Source organism: Topomyia yanbarensis, chromosome 2 (assembly GCF_030247195.1).
Source record: "Topomyia yanbarensis strain Yona2022 chromosome 2, ASM3024719v1, whole genome shotgun sequence".
In the NCBI taxonomy this organism is placed as follows: domain Eukaryota; kingdom Metazoa; phylum Arthropoda; class Insecta; order Diptera; family Culicidae; genus Topomyia; species Topomyia yanbarensis.
In genome coordinates, this window is record NC_080671.1 from 220,212,697 (window position 1) to 220,234,994 (window position 22,298).

The 22,298-nt window shown below is 40.0% G+C and overlaps 1 protein-coding gene across 1 annotated transcript; it reads right to left on the reverse strand.

Annotated features, from left to right (window-relative positions):
• Positions 1–2,524: 2,524 nt before the first annotated feature.
• On the reverse strand, positions 2,525–9,975 carry LOC131682920 (uncharacterized). Its single transcript, XM_058964733.1, has 2 exons — positions 9,173–9,975; positions 2,525–9,097 (listed from the first exon to the last, which is right to left on the reverse strand). The coding sequence occupies exon 2, from the start codon at positions 8,902–8,904 to the stop codon at positions 3,484–3,486; it is 5,421 nt and encodes a 1,806-aa protein (XP_058820716.1). The 5' UTR covers positions 8,905–9,097; positions 9,173–9,975; the 3' UTR covers positions 2,525–3,483.
• Positions 9,976–22,298: the final 12,323 nt, after the last annotated feature.

Genomic DNA, 22,298 nt, shown 5'->3' on the forward strand with positions numbered 1-22,298 from the left:
GTTTGAGCAACCCTCCGACGAGCAACCTCATCGTGAAGTATTCGCAAGCACCTAACAAGCTTGTGTGGGTAAGTTGTTCCGGTTTTACAAAAATCTCCATCAGAATACTACATCCATGTCATTCCGAGGAAATCACCAACCAAAACCATGCACACAAAATGCACAACGAATCGTACTGAAGAAGGAAGGAAGGAAGTCATTCGCATCAACCGATGCACCCTAGCGCAGCGTACGAGACACCTGCCAGCAGATTGATATCCGAAAAGCCATGGATGACCATCGTCCCTCACATAAGAAAAAAAAATCCGAAATTCAGAGGCAGTGAAAGCAGTTTCGAATCACCCGTAGTAGAATCAGAAGCAACCTTTTCGAAATTAAAAAGAATCCGAAATTAAAAAGCAACCATCGCCAAAGAACCGAGAGAACTCGGTGTCGTCATCATCCGCAGCAGATTTGAAGCAGTTGAAAAGTGAATTCAAGTTAAAATGTGCATAAACAAAGTTTGTAAAAGTTATGTTGAAATAGTAGCAGAGAGGAGCGAGAAGTACAGCATAGATTAGAAATGTGAGTATAGTTCAAGTTTGAAACCCCGTTGGTTTCAAGGCGGGCGGCATGTTTAGGAATGAACTAAACCACTAAATTGGCAACACAGATAAGTTGCACATTATTATCTCTATCCCGTAGATCTGCTCTTATCAGTCTATTTCCCTAATCACCAGCAGAAAGATAGGGATAGCAGGTAGCTATCGATCGTGCATGATCAGCGATGCCAACCTTCCAGTTTAAACTGGATTCTTCCAGGTTTTTTTACAACATCCAGTCAAACAGACAATCGGAAAAATCTACCAGTTTTTTGAAATTTGAGCCAGTTTTATCCAGTATTTTAAATATACATTTATTTAGTTTTTTTTCTCAAAAATTGTAACTTGATTCATAGATTTTTCAAGCAAGTGATGGGATGATATCGTAAAAGTAAAAAGTAGTGAGTAAAACGGTTCGATTCGATTTCAAATGAATTTTACTCAAACATAAAGGTGGAAGTACATTGTGTCAAATAGTTTGATGAATTCTCAGCTAGTTGCTGTAGTGGTATCATAAGAAAGGTTCAAGCGTATCGTCAAGCTTAGCAAATGGTCTTAAATTTAGAATTTTGTGAATGTGTAGATTGAAACCTTCAAAACAGTAAAATTCGACTGTAACTATTACAATTACAATCGAATTCAAATGTTTAAATATTTTTGCCTTTCTCAATAGAAAGGTATTGCAATTGCTCTGAAAACCGAATTTTTAACGGAGGCCCGGAGGGCCGAGTGATATATACCATTCGATTCAGTTCGTCGAGTTCGGCAAATGTCTCTGCGTATGTATGTGTGTGTGCGTCTGTGTGTGTATGCGAACATAATCTCACTCACTTTTCTCAGAGTTGAATGAACCAATTTTCACAAACTTAGTCCCAAATGAAAGGTGCAATGTTCCCATAGGCTGCTATTGAATTTCTAATGGATCCAACTTCTGGTTCCGGAATTACGGGGTGATGAGTACGATCACGCAGAAAATGTCGATTTTAATAAATTCTGCAATGAATGTATAAAGGTGAAAATTTTTCCAAAATGTGACCACAACTACTTCGAGATTTGCAGTATTAGGTCACTAACAGCCATTCAAAGTCGCTTTGGCCACATTGGCCACCATCATCGGTTCCGGAAACCCTGGTGTAAGTATCTAAATTCAGAATAACAGTCACATCGGTTTCTCGGAGATGGCTAAACCGATTTAACCAAACTTAGTCTCAAATGAAAGGTGTTGCGCCCCCGTAAATGGCTATTGAATTTCATCCCGATCCGACTTCCAGCTCCGGAGATATGCGTTGTGGCGTGCAAGCAGAGCAAAATGCGCGATTCAAACCGATACTCCGATGAAAGCAAAAAACATAAAAAATTCGCTAAAATGTCTTTCAAACAACCTAAATTTGCAGTTCTAGATCAACGACGGCCAACCAAACTTTCGTTGACTGCATTAACCACCATACACGATTCCGGAAGTGCCCGGTATAAGCGGCCATCTTTCAAAATTAACGAACTCACATCAGTTTCCCGAAAATGGTTGGGCCGATTTTCACAAACTTAGTCCCAAATGATTGCACGGTGTTCCTAAAACCGTTATTAACAAAAAAATGACCATAAATTTGCCATACGGCATTCGAAAGATACATTCGAAAGATACAGATATTAAACTTTGTTTGTAGAGATAGGACCAAACCAGTGGGTGTTTGCTGGTAGCCTTATGAAACGTGTCATAAAACTTCAAATTGCAATTTATCTCGAATCCCTCGATGGATCATTTTGAAATTCACAGAGAAGATGCTTGGATACTGTATCTTTCGAATGCCGTATGACAAATTTATGGTCATTTTTTTGTTAATAACGGTTTTAGGAACACCGTGATAGCTATAAAATTCCTACAAATTTGTAGTGATCGCTTATATGGTTCCGTAAATATAGACTAAACCGTCTGTTGGGTTTTCGGACTATCAATATGGTCGGAATCAAAGTGTTGGAATGGTTTGTCTTTATGCTCTGCTTTGTATAATAGACGATACAGAGTTAGATGCGAAGGAAACGAAATTTTTATTATAACTAACTGAAACTGGCAGTGGTATATTGATTTTATATCATCTGTGCAGAAAGGGAATCAAAGGCCTATTCAGATCTCTCGCTCACCCTATCAGAGGGATAGGTGATAAGAGGAGAGGATTCTACCTAGAGCGATCAAGCGAGATCACTATTGCTGCTGTATTAAATAGGGGTGTTCACGATTATCACAATTTTGATTACTTAACATAGCCGGCCACCGTTGAAAGTTTCACTTTTAAACTTAATACTAACTAAAGCGATTATTAATTTTATACAAATATTGTTTGCAATTCACAATCTATAGATTGTATGATCTTCGGTTTGTTTGGGTGCGACGAAATGTTCTTCGGTTGTATGGCACGTGCTTCTTCGGTTTGTTGATATGGATATCGACCGTCTGTCGATCGGCTGCTCAGCTCATCTTCACTATGCGTTGAGATGACATGAAGTGTTGGTCGTTGGTACTGTGTCTTCTCGATGAATGGGCATCCAGTAATTGGCTTCTGACGTCATCGTTGCATTCGTTTGATTGTAGTTGTACCTCAAGGTGGTTGGAGAATTGATGTAGTATCCAATTGACGAAAGGTGTAAACTGGAACAACTTACCCCACAGAAAATCTGTTGCGCCTGACGAAATCCTCAACATCAAAGGGGTTTGTTCCGTTGGGTAGTGGGTGGATACACATCTCAGCCAGTGCGTTTGATTGGTAAGCCGGATGGCGTTGATCACAGTACCAATCAGATTAATTTCGGAGCGTTTAATAATTGGACATGGAATGTAGAAAGCATTAGGGTTGCAATTTAAAGCGAGCATGCACATGCAAATCGAAACGACTAATGAATAAAGTAGTTACGAATCGGAGAGCGAGTCCTCATCACCAGCGGTTGCTGGCTTTCTCACTGGTAGTACACAAATGTTGGAAATAGCGCGCCGAAGCTCGCCATCTTTGGTCTTCACCGAGACCACTCGAACGTTGCCGTCATCGCCGCGGAAGATTTGGGTGATACGGCCGAGTCGCCACTTGAGTGGAGGTAGGTTGTCTTCCTTCAGAAGTACCATCGTTCCGATGGTTACGTTGTCACGTTGACGGGTCCATTTTGTCCGCGGGAGCAGGCCGGATAGATAATCCATGCTCCAGTGCTTCCAGATACGACGAAGATACTCTTGGGTCAGCTGATAACGGTCTAGACGTCCTTTCGGTATGGCTTCGTACGATGGTTCTGGTATAGCTACAAGAGGGCGGCTTACTAGGAAATGCCCAGGGGTGAGCACTTCTAAGTCCTCTGGGTCAGATGACAGCTGCGTGAGCGGCCTGGAATTCAGGCAACCTTCGGTTTGCGTAAGGAGCGTTTCTAGGTCATCCTTCATTAATATAGCAGTTCCGAGAGTGGCCTTCAGATGCTTCTTGCAGGATTTAACTGCGGCCTCCCAAATGCCGCCGAAGTTCGGAGACCGAGGAGGAATAAATTTAAACCAGATGCCGTTCTCGCTGCAATGTGAGGTAACAACGTGCTGATGCTGCTGAGAGGCAAACTGTTTGGCTAGTTCTGCTAGCTCCCGAGATGCACCAACGAAATTCTTTGCGTTGTCGCATTCAATGACTGCTGGTAGGCCGCGACGTGCTACAAATCTTTTTAGAGCCGAAACAAATGCATTGGTTGAGAGGTCGGCTACCAATTCAATGTGCACCGCCTTTGTTACGAGGCACACAAATATTGCGACGAAGCCTTTGGTGGGAGATGATTTGCGACCAGCATGGCGGTAATAAAAGGGTCCACACAGATCGACACCAGTGGTCAGGAACGGGAAGGTTGGTGTTACTCGTTCAGGAGGCAGTTCTCCCATAAGCTGCTCTAAGATAGTTGGCTTACAACGAAAACATTTAATGCAACTGTGCACCACCCTTCGTGCCAAATTTCGCACTCGTAGTGGCCAGAACTTCTCTCGCATGTTTGCAATAATAAGTTGCGGGCCAGCATGCAGAAGTTTTTTATGGTAATGATCTGCAATCAACTCGGTGAAAGGATGGTTTGGATGCAGAATCATAGGATGTTTTCTATCATCAGCGATTGGTGCATTTTCGAGCCGACCACCAACCCGGAGAATTTGATTTTTCAGGATCGGTGTCAGCGTTTTCAATCTGGAATTAGGCTTGACTTGTCCGTCAACAGTGATGGCTCGGATTTCTTCAGCAAAACATTCCTTCTGCGAAATTTTCACTAACACGTTTACAGCTTCGGTAATCTCATTGGTTGATAGGAAACCGACCTTACGGTCCGACCGATGTGCCGGTTTGCAGTTGTGGGTAAATCGTAGCAAGTATGATACTAGCCGAACTAGAGCATTATAAGACGATCGCAGACTGAAGATGAAACAAGGTGCTTTCACTTGAACGGACATAACTGCCAATTTTTCCTCCAAATATTCAGTAGGGAAGTCTTCATGGGTTGACCTAACTAGTGGTGGCCGAAACCGCTCCGGTTGTTGCAGCCATGGTGGGCCTTCCCACCATGCAGTAGTCTCCATCAGCTGGGCAGGTAGCATTCCACGGGAGATTATGTCGGCGGGGTTCTCGATCCCGGGCACGTGAGCCCAAATTCCATCCTTCGTCAGATGTTGGATTTCAGAAACCCGGTTAGCGACGAAAGTTTTCCACCGGGACGGGTTCGCTGATAGCCAGTATAGTGCAATCATGGAATCGGTCCAAAAAAAGGATTTCAATTGTAGCTTTAAGCTTTGCTGAACCTTCTGATAGAGGTGGCTGAGTAACAACGCTGACGAGAGCTCTAAGCGAGGCAAGCAGATCTTTTTCTGCTTTTTACTGTCGCCGAGAGGGGCGACTTTTGACTTCGAAGTAAGGAGTAGAACGGATATATTGCCATTGGCACAAACTGTTCGCAGATATATGCAGGCCCCGTAGGCCCTTTCGGAGGCATCACAGAACCCATGTACTTCCACAATGGTGGGTTCTATGCATGGTACGACCCATCGAGGAACCGTTAGATGTTCGAGTGATGTGAGATTTGCTCTAAACTGCAACCAACGTTGTTGAACTTCTTCCTCTAAAGGTTCATCCCACGTCCTCTGGTTTCGCCACAGCTCCTGCATAAACAATTTAGCGAGCACGATAACAGGTCCCACCAGTCCTAGGGGATCGTAAAGACGAGCGGAGTCGGAAAGAGCTATCCGCTTTGTAATGGTAGTCGATTCACTCCATTTCGGTACTTGGAAGCGGAATCTGTCGGACGCAGGCTCCCATTTAAGCCCCAGAGTTTTTACTGATGAGGACAGATCTAGATCGAAGACAGTGCGTTCATCACGGAGTTCAGCTGGAATATGCGCTAAAATATCGGGAGAATTCGTCGACCATTTGCGAAGACTAAACCCGACGGATTGGAAAAGCTGCAGAAGTTGTGTGCACAGAATTTTCCCTTCTTCGACACTATTTACGCCACTGATCATATCGTCCATATAAAAGTCGTTAGCCACAACTTGTGCTGCTGCAGGATGCGATGATTGCCCCAATTTGGCAAGTTCCTGAAGACATTTGGTCGCTAGATACGGTGCAGCAGAGGTCCCATAAGTGACGGTTGTCAACTCATAGGTTCGAATCGGTTCGAACGGTTCGTTTCTCCATAGGATTCTCTGTAGAGAATGGTCCGACTGATGGAGCCAGATTTGCCGGTACATTTTTTCCACGTCAGAGATGATGGCGTACCGTGACATCCGAAACCGCAATGTGATTGAGATGAGGTCATCTTGCACTACTGGTCCCACCATGAGTGCATCGTTCAACGAAATGCCGGTGTCGGTGGCACAAGAGGCATCGAACACAACACGCAATTTAGTGGTCACACTTTCTGGGCGTACTACGCAGTGATGTGGGAGGTAGTACGTAGGATGCGACTTAGTTTGCAAACTTTCTGGTACTTCTTGCATATGATTCAGCAGACGGTATTCATGAATAAATGTTGAATATGCGGTTTTTAGATTTGGCTCAGCTTGAAGACGACGCTCCAAGGAAAGAAAACGACGTTTGGCTATTTCGTATGAATTTCCCAGCAGTGGAATGACTGATGGTTTCTTGGGAAGTACCACTACAAATCGACCGAATTCATCTCTACTTGTGGTAGCAGCAAAATGTGCTTCACATGTAGTTTCTTCAACGGACATGATGCTTGACGATTGACAGGATTCCAGCTCCCAAAATCTGGATAACTGGTCTTCTAAGGCTTCTGTACTGCAGACGTGAACAATACTAGGTGCAGTTTGGTTTGATTGTACAACTCCTACTCTGCCTGAGACTACCCATCCCAGGGCTGTATTCTGCAGTACTGGTTTTCCGGGACCCAGTCGAATGAGTCCATCGAGGAGAAGTTCGTAGTAAACCTCTACTCCTATGATCATGTCAATTGAGGCTGGCTCGTGAAATTTGGGATCAGCTAAGACAACATCTGATGGCCAATTCCATTCAGAGGTGTTAATGGTAGTCGAGGGTAATTCGTGTGTAATTTCCCTCAAAACATGGAACTTTAGATCAGCACTGAAGTCCGAACAGTGCGATTGGATGCGAGCGAAAACGGAATGAGTAGAAACTATGGTGGCCTTTCCGATGCCACCGATGACATGATGATTTTTGACTAAGCGTGACATCAAGCGCTGTGCAAGGCGTTCTGCGATAACATTAATTTGCGAAGCGGGATCGAGTAATACTCTTGCCCACAGAGAGTGACCAGCGGGATCAAACACCTTTACTATCGCTGTCTGCAGTAAGACAGCCGATGGTATTCTGCGAACATTGGCTGTCAAGGAGGTAGAGCAATGACTGAACGACGATGACGATGGCACCTGTCCATCAGTAGGATTGGTTTGCGAGGAAGACTGATTTGAAACAATTGGTGTACTCCGAGCGTTCTGAGTTTGAGACTGAGTTTGATCTGTGCTGGGCGTCTGTGTAGATGGTTTGAGAGCATGAGCTTGGGTTGGATTACGATTGCTAGTCTGCTGGTGTAACATTGTGTGGTGTTTTTGGCCACAAACACGACACGCACTGGAAGCGCAGTTTTTGATTTGGTGGTCTGGAGAGAGGCAGTTTATGCAGAGGGACTTTCTTTTCACTAACTCGTATCTTTGCTGAACTGATGAGTTCCTAAACGCTTCACACTTGAATGGAGAGTGGATTGCCTGCTTACAGAATGGGCACGACCTTGGAGTAGTGCCGGTTACTGAATGAATGCTGCTAAACCTTGTTTTCTGCGGTCGAATGGGTTCCAACCGTGGCGGATCAGAGCTGCGAGCTTTCGAAGGGGCGATGGATTGAAGAATAGTACTGTGACGACGCAGAAACTCCATTATGTCTCGGTACTTGGGAGCTTCCGTTGAGTTGTTGTGATTTTCCCATTGCTTCAGTGTAGACGAGTCGAGTCGCGAACAGACCATGTGGGCCAACAGAATACTCCAGCCCTCAGTGTCGATGCCCATTTTCGCGATCATTTGTAGGTTACGCTCGAAATCGTCTATTAGTCGGACGAGAGAATCGTAGCATTCCCGCTTCATGGGTTCAATGGAGAAAAGCGAATCGAGATACGTTTTGACTACCAGCTTCTTATTATCGAAACGCTGTTTTAATAGGTTCCACGCCACGGAATAATTGGCTGACGTTATTTCTATAGATTCGACAACCCTTTTTGCTTCCTTGGATAGCGACGCTACCAAGTAAGAGAACTTATCGATGTCCAACAGTTGAGGGTTAGAATCGATCAAACTTCGAAAAGTGTCACGAAAAGTGAGCCACTCAGTAAGAGAACCATCAAAAGACGGAAGTTTGACTTCAGGAAGTTTAATTCGGGAAACTGCTGGATCAGTAGCCCGAGAGGATGCAGAAGGTACTGCAATTGCGTTGGCTTGTGGCGGATTAGCTTTGCTTTCTGCTGCGATTAGGAAGCTCTTTACCCTAACATAGTTCAATTCAAACTCATCACGTGCCTTGCGGCTAGCATCTACCTTTGGACCAAGGTCAACTTCACCTTCTGCTTCATCAATCCCTTGCAACGAACTAGCATCATGGTACTGAGCTTCTTCTTCTAGAAGGTCCATTTGCAAACGGTTGCTCTGGAATTTTTCGAAAATCTCCTCCAGTCGCTCTCTCCAAACTGGAAGTTGATCCTTGTCCCGGCGTTCATTATAATTTTGCATGAAGTCTAACAGATTGCGCATAGTGTCAAGACAAAAACGTTCCTGCTTGCAGAGTGCTCTTAAATTTGGAGCCATTTTCTCACGAGGTCACCAAAATCCACGAACGATCAAAAATTCTCGAATATAACTCGCTAAACACGAGCCGAACTTCAATGAAGTGAATTCTCAAGGGTGACCAAGCTACCGCCAGAAATAAGATGACCTGTCTCCACCACCGTGTTAGTACTAGCAACAATCGTAAATCACAAGCTTCAAATCAGCAGAACGCCTAATTCACAAAAATCGAAAATTTCGATTCCATCAATTGTATAATGGGTTAGTGCTTCAACTCGCTCCTACTTACAGTACTATCAGTGCACGAGGGCACGCGGTCCGCCTGATAACCTTGCCTTTTGTCCCAGGGTCCTTTGTCGGTGGCTCCTTTGTCTCACCAACCAAGCCACGCCAACTTACAACGCCACGCGGTACAATAATCCGTCGACCACGCCAATGCGTACACTCACTTGGGCAGATTTTCCGTTCTTTCGTGATGACGCGCACTTTCAGCTTTAGTAGCTTTATTTGTAAATCACTTTTCAGTTTGTTGTATATGTTCCGAGTTCGTTAGGAACAGTAACGTACTTTTACTGCTTGCACAATTCACTATTGTTCAGTCTTCACAGTAGCACTATTGTTCGTGATAGATAACTTTCGACACGCGCGAAACTTATTTTACCGCCAAACGAACGTCGCAACTATCACCGATTCACGACCCGGTATTTGTTCATAAACTTTCCGCGAACTGACTTAAACACTTTGACCGACCATCCGACCTTCGCATCCGGCTCGAAGGACCATTTTATGTTGGGTTTTCGGACTATCAATATGGTCGGAATCAAAGTGTTGGAATGGTTTGTCTTTATGCTCTGCTTTGTATAATAGACGATACAGAGTTAGATGCGAAGGAAACGAAATTTTTATTATAACTAACTGAAACTGGCAGTGGTATATTGATTTTATATCATCTGTGCAGAAAGGGAATCAAAGGCCTATTCAGATCTCTCGCTCACCCTATCAGAGGGATAGGTGATAAGAGGAGAGGATTCTACCTAGAGCGATCAAGCGAGATCACTATTGCTGCTGTATTAAATAGGGGTGTTCACGATTATCACAATTTTGATTACTTAACACCGTCCAGTCACATATAAAACTCCCATATAAGCCGGAACTCATTTTTTTTTCGAATTCATATTTTTGATTCCAAACATCTTTAAAATGCATGAATCGTAGAGATTTTATGCTACCTCAAAAATTTTTTTTTATTGAAATTGACTTTTTGGGACTTTGCCAATTTCATACCTTTTTTCAATGCAATACTACCGTGGCTGGCCGACTCAAATTTTCAGTAAAAGGTATGGAACATACTAGTTTACTTAAAGTTACGTTCATAGAATCGTTGACTTAAACATTACAAGGGAAAAGTAAGTTTTTTTGAGCATCCAGTTTTTTCCAGTTTTTTTTCACGAAAGTTCCAGTTTTTTTGAAAAAAAATGTTGGCAACGCTGTGCATGATCGTGGCCTATATTCACCACTGCACCATAGCAGCGACCAGTCTGCTCCAGTGGCAGTTCAATTCAGACCATCCGTCACATCGCATCTGTGTATCTAACCCGCGCTAGATTACAGAGCAAATAAAGTTCAAATAGTTAGCAAAGTCTTCAATCTATAATAAAGTGTTGTTTCAATAGTGCAACCACTTGTGATATTTCACTACGGGACAGTTCCGAAAGTCACTGATCATTCGCATCGCGTGTGCGTGTGCGCCCAAAAGGGGCTATTGTGCTTGGCCCGTCGGCCATCTTTAACAAACTGCCAGACCAACAGCCTGTGGAACGAGGTCAGTGACCTCCACTACCGATCATAAAATACGCGTTCTAAATCCGATCGAGAACATTATTAATGGAATGCTGCTTCGATATTTGTGTGATCGAATTGAAAGAGGAAGTGATGTGCATAGGTAAAACGCTATAAACGCTTCTGATGCAAGAACACCTATCTTTTTATTTAGTAGATCACAGAACTCCTTGTTGTACAAAGGAATAAGTTTTTTCAATTCGATGCCTAGATATATTAAACGTGCGGCAACATTAGCGGAGTTGAAAACACTATGTATTTCACACGTAAAATCTGCTTTGTAGACAGATTTTTTGAATTTTTATATTTTGGAATTATTTGAATTACTATGTAATACCACGAAGATTGTATTTTTTTTCTCTTCTATTATTTGCATTTAGTCACACTAAGTTATTATATTCGCTATGATGATGATGGATTTTTGTTACTTGTTTATTATAGTTTTTAAAAATAATGAGATGTCTACAGAAGTCTGAGCCACGCGCGCGGTAAGCAGATAGAGACTAACTTGAAATCGAACATGATGACCAGTACTAAGAGCTCATCGGGTTGATTCGAAGCTTTTATATTTTTGTTGTGATCAGGGTCTGATTTGATGATGGAGTTGCTTTGCTGGCTTTGCTCGACAATAGAGGTAATCTCGGTTATTGCTGCCATAGCGGCAATAACGGAGTTGGTTCGTTGAGTGGGGGGTTTGGTGACTTCATCTGATATAACAAGATATCGGGTTCAATTCCTGATCAATCCAGGGTATTCCCGGAAAGGAATATCCCTGGATTGCCTTGGGTTAGTGGTACGCAACTTTCAATAGAGGGGCCTGATGTGGATGATATAACTCGACTAGACTCTGCACTGCCACTAGTCTCGTCACTTCTCACCTTAGCAGGTGGCAGTACCGATGTCTTGGTCGGGCGGGAGGAGTCTTACAGAGAATTTTGGCCCTTTTCAAAAGACAGTCTATTTTTGGAAAAAACAAAGTATGTAAAGTGTTTTTTGTGACAAAGTCTTCATGTACAGAAAGTTTCATTAAAATCTGAGAGGGTGTGCCAACTTTGAATACGAATTGGCGCGAAATTCGTCAATGAATGTATAAAGGTGAAAAATTTGCCAAAATGTGGGCATGCTTGGATTTATAGTACTAGGTTACTTGTAGCCATTAAAAGTCTCTTTGGTCACATTGTCTACCATCATCGGTTCCGGAAGCCCCGTCGGAACTATCAAAATGTAGAATAATAGTCACATCAGTTTCTCGGAAATGGCTTAACCGATTCAACCAAACTTAGTCTCAAATGAAAGGTGTTTTATCTCCGTAAATTGCTATTAAATTTCATTCTGATCCGACTCCGGTCCCAGAGTTACGGGTTGTGGTGTGCGGCCACAAAGCAAATTCCGATTCAAACCGATACTCCGATGAAAGCAAAAAAGGGTAAAAATTTCGCTATAATATCTCTCAAACAACTTAAATTTGCAGTTCAAGGTCACTGACGGCCAACCAAATTTTCGTTGACTACATTGATCACCATAGACGGTTCCGGAAATGCCTGGAAAAAGCGGCCATCTTTCAAAACTAGCAAACTCATATCAGTTTCTCGGAAATGGTTGGGCCGATTTTCAAAACTTAGTCACGAATGATAGCTATATTATCCCCACTGATGTGTATAAAATTTCGCACAGATCGCTTATATGGTTCCGGAAATATAGGAAATATAGACTGAACCGTCTGGTCACATATAAAATTCCCATATAAGCAGGAACTCAAATTTTATTTCAAAGGGTGTACTCCATGAAATTTCAGAAATCGAATTCGTATTTTTGATGCCAAACATCTTTAAAAAGGAATAAATTTAGATTTTATGTTACCACGATTTTTTTTAATTTCGCTCCTTTTGTCAGTTCAATATTACCGTGGCTGTTTTTTCTTTCACAAAATTTTAGAACTCGAATAATGATTAATGAATTTGAAAGCTTTTAATGAATATAAACAACGCAAACATTCTCGTGTTCATGATTGAGAAAGGCACAATTGCACCGCTAGGTGGATTAAAACAGGTTTTTCAGTTCAATATTACCGTGTCTGTTTTTTCTTTTACAAAATTTTAGAACTCGAGTAATGATTTCTTTTCTTGTATATTTTTTAAGTCGTGTATAATAATAAAATGTAATATTTGCATTTGAAAGCTTTTAATGAATATAAACAACGCAAACATTCTCGTGTTCATGATTGAGAAAGGCACAGTTGCACCGCTAGGTGGATTAAAACAGGTTTTTACCACAGATTTCGCAATTAACACGGTTTTTCTAAATCCTTTTGTATGCAAAAGACTTTTTCCTGAAAAAAATCTAAGTACTTTTAAATGCAAAGATTTTTTTTGTGCGGATTTCGGAATTTACACGGTTTTTGCAAAACATATTCTAAGCCCTTTTGAATGAAAGTGGTCGGTTGCCGGCACTGGCCGGTGTCGGCACTCCTATGTAGCTTTTGAGAGAAACCACATATGGATTCACATTCTGATATTATTAAATATTATTTATGTGTTATATTAGCACGATTTTTTGCGCCGATTGCTGAATCAAACAATGATCTGTTCTACAACCAATATATTTATTAAAGAAGTGAAACTCTACTTAAAAGTTTTCTTTTATGATTTACTTAGTGTTATAGAAAGAAGTAAATCGATCGAAAAAGTATGCGCATTGAATATTTACGATGTGAATTTATTCTATTTTGTGATCCAACATTAAATGACATCGAAATGTTCGTCAAAATTTTTCATTGATTAGCTTTCAAAAAGGTTACTAAAATCGGTTGTCGGCACCCAAACATGGTCGGTTGTCGGCACCCCATTTCCCATGGCAAATGCTCTCAATACCCTAATCAATAAGGGTATTTTGGAACGGGTTTTACGAATAGATACCAGAGATCGATCTTTGGCACCATTTTGAAAACCAGGAAGTCGACTTCCGGTTTAGCGTTTTACATTTACATGAAGAAAGCCCACCTGGTCGTATTTTCACCGCTACACACCAAAAAAATCTGAATTTTATCGTTGACGTAATTGTAAACATGACACAATTCAACAAACCGTTATTTACGAAATGACGGAACATTACCGTGTTCCGTTTAATTTTACATGAAACATATACTTTACATGCGCAATGACATAAAATTACACTTCCTACCATTCAGAACAAACGCTGCATGAGAAGTAAAATTACACGATTTACGAAATTAAACGTCATGTAAAATTAAAATCAAACGCAAAACTAAGTAATTTTTGATGCTCGTATATGTCATGGTTAGGGTTCGTCGCGGTTGCGGTAATTACCGCAACCGCGCGGTGTTTACCGCACCCGCACCGCAAAATCTGCGGTGCGGTGGGACACTTTTTACCGCAGATGCGGTGCGGGAAAGTGCTTTTACCGCGCGGTTTTACCGCAACCGCACCGCAAAAAAAATTGATAAAGTGATAATTTTGATTATTCTAAATTGATAAACAGACTGCTATTACGAAGGAAAATCTAGCTGTGTCCGAAATATTTTGACGCTATTATTTTTACGACATATTTTGGACACTAATTATTTTATACTTCTAAGTAAAACTTTACAAACTAACCATTTCAAATACATAAAACGCAAGATCCAAATAGAAACAAAATTATTATATCATTTAAAAACAATAAATTTGTACTCTTAAATCCAATTTAAAAGTGCCTCACTTCTCCCGATTTCTGTAGGAAATCGTGGAATTATGAATCGTTTTCGTGGAATTATGAATCAATTTTTCAACTGTGATTTTTGACCAATTTAAAGGAATTAGAGATGAACTAATTATGCTAGGACTTAAACACAACCCAAAGAATATAATTATCTTCATCAAACCACACGAATTTGGAGTAATTTGCAGTAAACGATACAAATGTATGAAAGCGTTCAAAATAAGGAGGGGTCCAAATTAGGATGATTATTCTATCATTCGTTCATCAACATCGTATTTCTATCTTCTTTGATTACTGTGTAAATTCAATGTGAATTTTTCTACAGTCAATTTTTTGGCCTTTTTCTCAAAAAGTATGCTACATAACTTTTTTTCGTGTACTTCCATTCAAATTTACTATAATTTTCTACCACATTAAGTCCTAATATTTTTCATTTAAGACTATTTTGTAGCTTTTTTGAAACTTGTTTTGCCAATTACCACATAGTTTGACTCCCGTTCACTTCAATTGAAGTTTTTGCCATTGGTTCTTTGAGAAAATATTAGAGGAAAATACATTAAATGCTAGAACTTTTGAACAAGCCTTTAGAAAATTACACTTCATAAATTTTTAAACGGAGCAATCTTAGTTTTCGAATGAGAATACATCTGTTTCTTGAAGAATGCGGAAGTTAGAGTTTTGGGATATTTTGTCCATAAACCCCCTATTTTTAAAAATAATTTCTGCTGTATGCTACAAATCATACATTTTTTGCAGTTTTTCTAATGTTCAATAATTATGTACCGGTTGAGACCGGTCTCCTGTTTAGATGTAACGTAATTTTCGTCAAATATGGCGTCGTTCATATTGATGAAATACAATATGTTTATATTTCACTGTATTGAAATATATGCGCTGCTATATAGAAGTACTGGTGAAATTCCTTTAAGGTTGAAAGATGGTTTTTACTACGTAAATGCGAAAATCATCCATTTCATTTTCATATGTCAAAAACATTGAAAATATGAAAATTTAAAGAAAAACTACAAGGGGCAGCCCTATGGGGTTGCACGAACTGTAGACGTAGGACTATACTACTTAATGTAAAATATTTATTTTCTTAGTACTTAGTGTGTGGGAAAAAACACCCGGACCGGTGAAGAAAAATCAAATTTTAGCTTTCTGGTTGCTCTCAAACAGATCCTAAAAGTTCAAACACCCATGGATAAACCCAAGTTTGTAGATGTGTTTCGATGCCACAGGATTGTAAAATGGTTAATATTACGTCATGAAAATTCAATTCTTCAGTGACAATTTTTTTTTGCCTGCAAAATGTCCTGTGTGTATGCAAAGCTCATGATTTATTGGAATATTAGCATTGATCGGAAAATGCTTTCCAACGCTGCGCATTGCATACATACCGGACATTTTGAAGGTCACCAGAATCTGTTCATTTTACCCACTGGCTATAAACATGTCTCATTTTTGGACATGTTTAGAAATCAAGAATCATGTTTGAAAAAATGTGTTTATGACGAAGTATTTTTACCAGATATGTACAAAACAGTTAGAAAATAATGACTTTGCTTAACGTGTTCATTTTACCGCCAGTTCCCCTACCTACCAACACATTCGCCCCAAACATTGAACCCAAGCGCACAATGCAAAACGAGTCAACGCTGATGATGATGGGTAGAGCGAAAGAGACAACTAGTACCACCACGACACTATTAGCACATTTCACCAAAATTCAACGCGGCCCTTCCCGATTGAAAGGAACGGCCGCGCTTAGCCCATCTGTCATAATATCGTGATTTTGCATAGCGAAGGGCTGAATGATTTTGTTCCAAAAAACAGCCCTGCGTTATGCAACACTTTGTGCAGGTTGATTATACCAGTTGCAAGTGGGGCCAAATTCACCAAGTTCCGTAAAATTCCTTTTAAATTACAGAATTGATAGAATTGCTTAGATGAGCTAAACTAATTAATCAAATCCTGTTTTAAAAAACTGTCCTTGCGTTTAAACCAAAATGGGAAGCTTATTACTACCACTACATTAGTTAATTTCAAGCGCAAGTAGCAAATACATATGCTAGTTAAACCAAAAATTTACTGGCAACATTACAGCGGCATTTAGGAAGCAGTTGGAGCGGCCGCCTGTTGGACAACACAGTGTAGCGTCCCTCCACAGCCTATCTTCTGTGCGTTAATGCGCGATATTTTGACAAGGTTGTATATTATTTAATTTTTTAATGCTATGATATCAAAAATCCTTGGGTTTATCTATTGGAATCTATTCTTAGAAGTATTTCGGGGAGATTTGCGCAAAAAATTTGAAAATTTATCGTGAGATGGCTGAATTATATGCGTTTAAAATTGGACCACTTTTCGTTACATACCATTTTTGTAGAATTTGCAGAGTGCACCCCCATATCGAAAACAAAGACGTAGTCCTACGTCAAAAATATGCAACTTCATTTCTTATTACATTTTTATTCCCCTTATTCCCCTGAAGGATTGCTAAAATGAAAGTTTTCCTATTACTGTAGTAGAACGTTTTTGAATGTATAATGTATGCCTTAAAATGTACGGAATTTTATTAATAGAAAATGCAAAAGTTGATTTTTTCATTAACATTACATTCTGAGGAGTCTCTTAAATTTAAATTTCATGTGAATAAGAATAACATTTTATTATAAAAATGAAAATTTTTTCACTATTTTTAAAAATATAAATCTTTTACCGCATTACCGCGCGGTGCGGTGCGGTAAATAAAGTGCGGTTGCGGTAAGCGGTGCGGTTTTATTATTTTTTGCGGTTGTGGTGCGGACAATCCATTTACCGCCCACATCCGCACCGAGACGAACCCTAGTCATGGTCAGGAGACGTAAATTTACACTATTTTTTCTAGGCGTGTAGGTAGCACTGTATATACCAGATTATCACGCCCAGACAATTTGGGGAGTAACCCTGTAGCCCCCTCTACCTTTGACTGACATCTATCTGATCTGTCTGAAGCTTTGGTAAACAAATGGACTGCCTGTAACTCAATTGCAGTGAATGCGATCCGTCAGTGCATCAGCAGTGCGTAATGTTCGCACTAGTTTTTCACATACACATAGTACGATGTGCCTATTATGGCAGTACAGCCTATTGTGAGCCTATTTCGTACCCCTTGGTTTCGAACTAGAGATGGTCGGGTTTCAAAATTTTCCTTGAACCTATCAAAAACTAAATACATGCTGTTTCGTTCATCTAGAAGAGCTATAGACGTGCATCCAGACCCAAGAATGGGACAGTCTGTAATTCCGGAAACTAACTGCTTCAAATATTTAGGACTTCACTTAGACCCCACACTCTCCTGGATCGAGCATATAACATCTATAGAGAGAAAAGTTGCATCGTTATGTGGGGCTATGCGTAAAGTATGCTCTTTTGTTCCCCAGCATGTACTTCTAAAATCTTATTATGCGCACATCCACTCATTGCTGAACTACCTTGTATCTGTGTGGGGCCGTGCCAGTATTTCGAATCTGAAAGAGCTACAAACGCTTCAAAACAGATGTCTTAAAATTATTTATAAAAAACCATTTATGTACCCTACTATTTTGTTATACAATAATAATGCCCATAACATTTTACCTTTGCTTGGGTTGACTAACTACCAAACAATAATATACATCCACAATGCTTTGCATAATACTATTGCTCATAGCACTAGACAATCCAATCATTTATTATACTCCAGAGTATCCACGAACCTTGGTCAAAGACGCATTTCTTTCATCGGACCTAAGTTATTCAACCAGCTTCCTACTGATTTAAAGCAAATAACATGTCGCACTCGTTTCCAAGCAAAATTGAAACTAATTTTAAAAAATAAAATAGGAGAATTTTTAATATAAACTTCGTTCACCACCAATCGAGCTTATTCCTTTAGCTATAATTGGTTAACATTTTTTTTTAATAAAAACAATTGATAAATGCATTTTTTCTAGCAATAAGTAATAAATAAATTTAAATTATTAAGCAAAGCTGCGATGGGACCCTTAAAAGGATTCTTTTCCGCTGGGCACTCGCCGTGGCTTCTTGTCAAATTTTGTGTTTTGTCGGTCTCGTATTGTTTTTTTTTTGTTCTCAGCTTTTCCGCGATTCGTAACTTTGTTTTGTTGTGCTGTCCTTTTTTTGTACGCTGAGAACTGATGTGTCCACTACCAGGGGGCTCCGTTTGTGAGCTTTTTGGTGTGGGGGTAAGAGGCGGGCTATTAAAAAAATAATAAAAAAATAGAGATGGTCGAAAAAACCGGAACCCGACCATCTCTATTTCGAACCAAGCATATGAGATAATGACAATATCCATTTAGCTAATATAGGTGTGCAAAAAACAGCTCAAGTTATATTCTTTATTTGTTGTGCACATATTTATTTAGAACTATCCTCTAAATCCAACTTTTAATTGAAACAAAACCACCTTAATCCTAATCCGCCTCACCCACGTAGTTGTAGGGTCCCTCGTTAAGTTTATATAAACCGTGATATTATATACCTGACTTTGAGATAGACTGATAAAAAAGGAGAACAGGATAGAATAGAACACGTGAACGGGAGAATACAATTTTGAGGAGTAAGAAAAAAGGCGTCGAATGAATCTCTATATTTGGCGACGAGGATAAATCCAGGATTTTTAGGTAATTACTGCGGATATAAATAATGGCAAATACAATATTAAAAGTACGGCATTCCAACGAATTTAAAAGGAATTTATGCTGATTTTATCGAGTTTGATCCGAAAATCGTTCGACGGCTGGGAGCCGAAAGAATATAACTATTTTGGCTAAAGGACACGAAAATAAAATTAGTCTACATGAACAGTGGTCGGTTGCGCAGCAAAGGTTGTGTGATATATATATATATATATATATATATATATATATATATATATATATATATATATATATATATATATATATATATATATATATATATATATATATATATATATATATATATATATATATATATATATATATATATATATATATATATATATATATATATATATATATATATATATATATATATATATATATATATATATATATATATATATATATATATATATATATATATATATATATATATATATATATATATATATATATATTTATTATAATATTGATGCTTGGCTAGGGGGCCAAGTTCACTTAAACTAAAGTGTCGATCAAACGAACGAGTCTGGTTAGAGGGCCGTACCCACATGGTTCTGAGGCTGGGGGCCTACATAATAGAGCATTGAGGCCAGAAAACCATGAATTTAACGTAACATATTGATAAAGCAGATATTTTGTTAAATTAGTCGATTTATATTGTTTGGACAGAAACGCCACTATTATGTTTTCAGATGGATGAGAGCCGTCCGTTGCCAATGTTCAGGTGTGAACAAGTGGAAAGCGGAAAATTGACTAGAGAATGGCAAGATTGGAAGAATTCTTTGGAGTACTATTTTGACTTCTATCAGATCACGGACCAAAAATAATGCGAGCCAAAATGCTACATTTGGGCGGACCGCAGTTGCTAAAAGTGTTGAGGACTCTGGAAGGAACTGATGATTTTCCATTGATTGTACTAGGAAAAACGCTGGTATGATGTAGCCATAGAACGTTTAGATGCATACTTCAAGCCACGTAAGCAGGAGGTTCTCGAGAGACACAAGCTACGGAATATGAAGCAGGGATCTACCGAGCGATTTTCGCATTATATTCTACGATTACGACAGCAGTTAGCAGATTGCGGGATGGAGAAGTATCCACAAATGATTAGAGGTATGGTGGAAGAAACGATGTTGATAGATGTCATTGTCGAGGGTTGTAGCTCGCATGAACTGCGACGCAGGATTCTTGAAAAAGACCAGTCATTGTCCGACGTAGAAGCGATAGGCGAGTCTTTAGAAAGTGTTCGAGTACAAGAGAAGGAGCTAAATAACGCAAGTCTCCAGAACGAAGCTGGTAACATGGAAGATCACAAGATTAATAAGTTTCCGAGGTTCTCTAGGACAAAAAACGAACGCAAATACCACCGAGTCGTCAATCGCTTCTTCGATAAACCAAATGCAACAGGAAATGACCATAAAATGAGAAAAATTTGCTACGCATGTGGTCGACCAGGACACTTTTCAAATTCGCTTTCGTGTCCCGCTAAAGGACAAGAATGTCGTAGGTGTCGACGTCCTGGACATTTTGAAAAAGTGTGCCGAAAGCGTCCGGGTTATTCACAATTGTTTTCGTCTGTGAAAAAAGTTCAAGTTGTTGACAGTTCGTTCCCTCCTCCATTGCCGCTAGTAGAAACGAGCAATGATAAGAAAGTGTACTATACGTTCCACATGGGAAATCAAACCAATACAATCGATTGTGAGATTGGAGGGGTTCTTACTCAACTGTTTGTCGATTCAGTGTCAGACGCAAACCTGATAACGTCGGAAAGCTGGAAAATGCTGAAGGCCAACCAAGTGGTCGTAAACAGTTGTGAAAAAGGATCAAACAAAATATTGAAATCGTACGGAAGCGATAATCTTTTGGAAATCCTGGGTACATTCAAAGCAACAGTTAAAACCGAAGGACGATTTGTAATGGCTCAATTCTTTGTGGTGAAAAGAGGACAACGCAATTTGCTTGGTGATAAAACTGCAAAGGAACTCGGAGTTCTCAAAGTGGGCTCAGAAGTCAACAGTATTGGCAACAATGCTACGGCTCCGTTTCCTAAGATAAAGGGGGTAAAAGTACATATCCAAGTCGATCCCAACGCTGTTCCAGTGTTTCAACCACTACGACGAATTCCCATTCCATTGGAGGACATTGTTAACAAGAAGCTCGATGAACTACTTTCGAGAGATATTATCGAACCGAAAACAGGCCCAGCTATATGGGTGTCACCGTTGGTGATTGCAAATAAGTCCAATGGAGATATCCGTTTTTGTGTTGATTTACGACGCGTAAACCAGGCAATTATTCGAGAGCGGCACCCAATGCCCGTCATTGAGGACATACTTGCAAAAATTGGAAAAGGGAACATTTGGAGTGTCCTTGATGTCAAAGACGCGTTTTTTTTGTTAGAGCTCGACGAAGAATCAAGAGACATAGTGACATTTATCTCACACCGCGGATTGTACCGATTTAAGCGTGTACCATTCGGTCTGGTTTCAGCACCCGAAATATTTCAACGAACGATGGACGAAATTCTGGCTGATTGCGAGAGAGCTTATTGGTACCTCGATGACGTAGGAGTGGAGGGAAGTTCGTTGGAAGAACATGACAATCGTTTGAAAAAGGTATATGTTGTAGATAATTTTGACATTAAAAATGTCTTACTCCACTATCTGGGGCTAGGTGTCATTCTAAAATCTATACTATCTCCCATGTAACGAAACTATGTAAGGTTTGCACGCTTATAACTCCGATATTACTAGATGGATTTTAATCATTCATACACGAACCGATTCAGAAACACCTAACTTAAATATTGATAATAATTTAATATCTCCCCAATAAAAGGGAAAATTACCATTCGTGAGGCAGATTTCTCAGACACAGCCGTCAAGAGAGAGCAGCTTTGTTGCTCAATGAAACACGAAAGTCATAAATAGAAGCAACGCATGTCCGTTTAAATCAGTTGTTGCTCTTATCCCATACGAGCAACATCGTCTCCGGGCGATGTAATAAGTGCTATCGATTTTCGGTAACGTTGGCATTTGCACACACTCGCACCTAAGTGACTAAACCATATACTGTTAGTTTATAAATAGAGGTGACGCGTACCCGTTTGAATCAGTTTTTGTTCTTATGTCGAACGGGTAAGATCAGTGCTGCATTCGGTTACCGTAAACA